At 42.9% G+C, this 3,207-nt stretch overlaps 1 protein-coding gene across 2 annotated transcripts; it reads right to left on the bottom strand.

Annotated features, from left to right (window-relative positions):
- Positions 1 to 1,061: 1,061 nt before the first annotated feature.
- Positions 1,062 to 3,006, bottom strand: LOC119338257. Of its 2 annotated transcripts, none has more exons than XM_037610552.1 (5): positions 2,648 to 3,006; positions 2,221 to 2,401; positions 1,931 to 2,128; positions 1,576 to 1,830; positions 1,062 to 1,323 (listed from the first exon to the last, which is right to left on the bottom strand). In XM_037610552.1, the coding sequence occupies exons 1-4, from the start codon at positions 2,935 to 2,937 to the stop codon at positions 1,576 to 1,578; spliced, it is 924 nt and encodes a 307-aa protein (XP_037466449.1). In that variant the 5' UTR covers positions 2,938 to 3,006; the 3' UTR covers positions 1,062 to 1,323. The 2 variants fall into 2 exon arrangements, with proteins under 2 accessions (XP_037466449.1, XP_037466451.1); XM_037610554.1 differs by having other exon boundaries at positions 1,062 to 1,318.
- Positions 3,007 to 3,207: the final 201 nt, after the last annotated feature.

Here is a 3,207-nt window from a genome sequence, read left to right as displayed (position 1 = left end):
GGCGGGTGCTTAATAAACAGATGCTGTGAGGAAGAGGCTGCATGGAGAACCTGGGACAGAGAGAGGGAAGGTGAAGTCCACAGCTGCAGATGTGTCCCAACTAGCACGCTTTGTACCAACAGTATATGTAAGTCAATAACTGATGCATCGAGAAGGCGAAACCTGGAAAATCTCTAGCAAGGGCGTCAGGCATGTGCTCGTATTTGGGGTGACGATGGGAACGAAGATAAAGCAATCGCATCAGTTACCTGTACATAGGAGGGGTCTACACTGATTTGAAGATGGTATAGGGGAAGGGCGGTGGAGCTAGGCTGCACATGGTACTGGCACAACTCTCGCCATCTGAGTCCATCGGTGGCATGGATGTCGCGGCTCCTCAATGTCAAATCCGGTGGTGGCGGGGGTCTGCAAAGTCAGATGCAACGCCAATCATCGGGACTGAAAAAGAGGTGAATTTATATGTGTGGATTCATAAGGCCAAGGGATGGTCACGGTAGTGGGAAAGATGCAAATAGGACCAGGGGATAGATTGGTGGGAAGAGTAACAGAATCATGGGAGAAGATTAGCAGGCATCTCGGCTCCTATTAATAGATGGGCTGTTTCCGTCGGTATAGAAGACACTACAGAGATTAAAACCACGGGATTATTTCGTTAGAAAAGATTTTTTTTTGCTGAGGTGGCAGATTTGCTAAGGTGGAAGACTGATTGGCTGCTTTTGGAAACTGAATAATGACCTGGCACATCGCTGATGTGGATATTGTGCATAGTGAGAGAATAGGAAGTAGTGGGGAGCAACTTCTTAAGAATGGTAGATGGTAGATGCGAATTCTAAGATGTACTACATAAATAATTTCTATGCCCTCTTGATGATCCTGCTGCATTTCTTTTGCTTATATGTACCATAAATTGCTTATGTGCCCTCTAAGATGTACTTGGAGAGCATGTCACAAAAACAATCTTCCAAACAAATTTTGGGTTCATACAGCCTACCAAACAACTTCTCTTGTGTGCAGCATCTCTCATACAACACTGGATGCAAGATACCAAACAAAATATATGCTGAGCCTGGGCCATATCATGTACTCCCTCCGTTCGGAATTACTTGTTGCCAAAATGGATGTATCTAGATGTATTTTAGTTCTAGATACATCCATTTCCGAGACAAGTAATTCCGAACGGAGGGAGTAGTACACCAAACATACATCTCAATTGCTCTTTGCATCAGCTCAACGAGGCCAACCTAAGCTAAGCTCCCTCATGTGATGCAAGTTGGATGCCCCCAGGGAACCAAACACGCCCATAGTCATTTCAATGTAGCTGTCCTGAAAGGAAAGAAACGAGGTCCTTACTAGAAGACTCTAACATATTAAAGTTCGGTTTCAGTACAAAGATTCCTAAAGAAACTTTATTATTATTCAAATAAAGAAACACGGTAGGTGACAACAAACCACCCATAGATGAATAAAAGGGAAAATAATCAGAAAACCGGTCAGATATCCTTAACCATTTTATTTTAGTTGAAGGAACACTCAACTTAAACCACATATGGATGAAATAAAATCTCTTGAAATTACCTAGGCTACGTAAACACCTATTCCATTCAAGCATGTCATATCAGTATGCCCAAAGAAGCCAACAATTGCTTGACCATTTGGCATCACAGCGCTGAAATTGTGTACTGTACCACCTTGTATATTTTCAGTATTTCCATAAGGTCCGTATGTTCTTTCGTTAGTGGTAAACTTCAGTGTCTGTATAACATTGATATTATTATGTTCGATAACAGTTCCAGACATTGCGGTCACAATTTCTTCAGGGCCCAACACAATCTGCAAAGGAATAAAGGAAATTATTACAAGTCCATAAACAACCACAAGAGTACAGTACACAATCCATGCATGTAAAGAAAATGATGAAAAATAATCACACCTCTGCGCGATTGGGACTCTTAGTGCCCCAAATATTTGTGTAACGGCTGTTGCCATATTGGTCAAAGTAATTATATTCAAATGAATCAATTCTTTCTTGATAGTGGATGGCGATACTTGCAATCTTGGAGGGTTTTTCCATGCCAACAGCAGAACCCTCCTTGCCACCCCAGGGGCCACTCTTTGTGAGAATGGGTAGCTGCATTTGTACAGATAATGGAGCAACATGTTCAGGACGAATCAACATGCATGTACTAAATAAAACACAAATGCAAATCTGAATATTCTCACCTTCATGCGGCAGAATCCATGGATGTTAAGTTGGATTATGGTACCACCATCTGTTTCCTGATGCCATGTTTTGTGTATAACACCACATGCCATTGCGAGTTCACCTGTCCCACCGGCAATAGCCCACTCACCTTCTTGGGCTACAGATTCTCCCATTACCTGAAGTGTGCTCTTCTTGAACCTGTGTAAAAACTAGTGCACTTAAATATCATCGCTAATATGACAGAATGAGAAGCTAGCTGACCATGTCAACCCTTGTAGATGCTTGATGATATCTCTGATAAAAATAAATCTGAATCTATTGTAAACTCTAGATTGTGTTCCTCACACAAAATTGTTATTGACAACTTACACAAAACGAGAGAATATATGGCGCGGCGTGCGTTAACATGAAGCAAAAAAATGTACTGGTACCATGTTCGCATACCTTTCAATCTCGAATCGAATGGTGAACGTATTGTGCCAACTACCAGCGTTGATATGCAGCCCTTGTGCACGGCCCACTAGCTTGGCGTCGGTGCCAACCCCATCATATATGGCCCAGTCGTGAACTGATGTCCTGCCCAACTTAGTGGTAGCATCTCCAACTATGATGTTTGCTTGGGTTGGGTTTGATCCACTGAAAATGTGGTGCAGGTACAAGCTACTGAACTTAAACTCAGTGTTTTCCACGGACCCATCGAATGGACTAGCATGGAAGTTGGGGTGAGTTTCCATGGACAAGGATGGAGTACAATGCTAAGTGGAGTAGATCAGTGGGCTTCTACCTACTCGATCTAGACTGAGCTTGTGTGATGTGGAAAATGGATGCTGGCGTGGATGGGTATTTATAGGCCAGTTCAAGTAGATCCATGTATGCAGAGCACTTGTGTACTCGGAATAACTTATACCTTCTTGTGCACCACGCGCATTTTCACGATCAGATGCCTCCCACCTACCAGAGCGCATGGCAGATGACACATGGCTAATTAATGGTTCACATCACAT

Source organism: Triticum dicoccoides, chromosome 7B (genome assembly GCF_002162155.2).
Source record: "Triticum dicoccoides isolate Atlit2015 ecotype Zavitan chromosome 7B, WEW_v2.0, whole genome shotgun sequence".
NCBI lineage: Eukaryota > Viridiplantae > Streptophyta > Magnoliopsida > Poales > Poaceae > Triticum > Triticum dicoccoides.
This window is presented reverse-complemented; position numbering and strand designations above follow the sequence as displayed.

Bases quoted from the DNA above. Each gene is read 5' to 3' on its own strand.
- LOC119338257 (XM_037610552.1), bottom strand. From the start codon at position 2,937: ATGGAAACTCACCCCAACTTCCATGCTAGTCCATTCGATGGGTCCGTG. The intron at 2,402-2,647 runs GTATGCGAACAT...GTTTTTACACAG, and splicing joins ATTCGATTCGAGATTGAAAG to GTTCAAGAAGAGCACACTTC. The intron at 2,129-2,220 runs GTGAGAATATTC...GTACAAATGCAG, and splicing joins ATGGATTCTGCCGCATGAAG to CTACCCATTCTCACAAAGAG.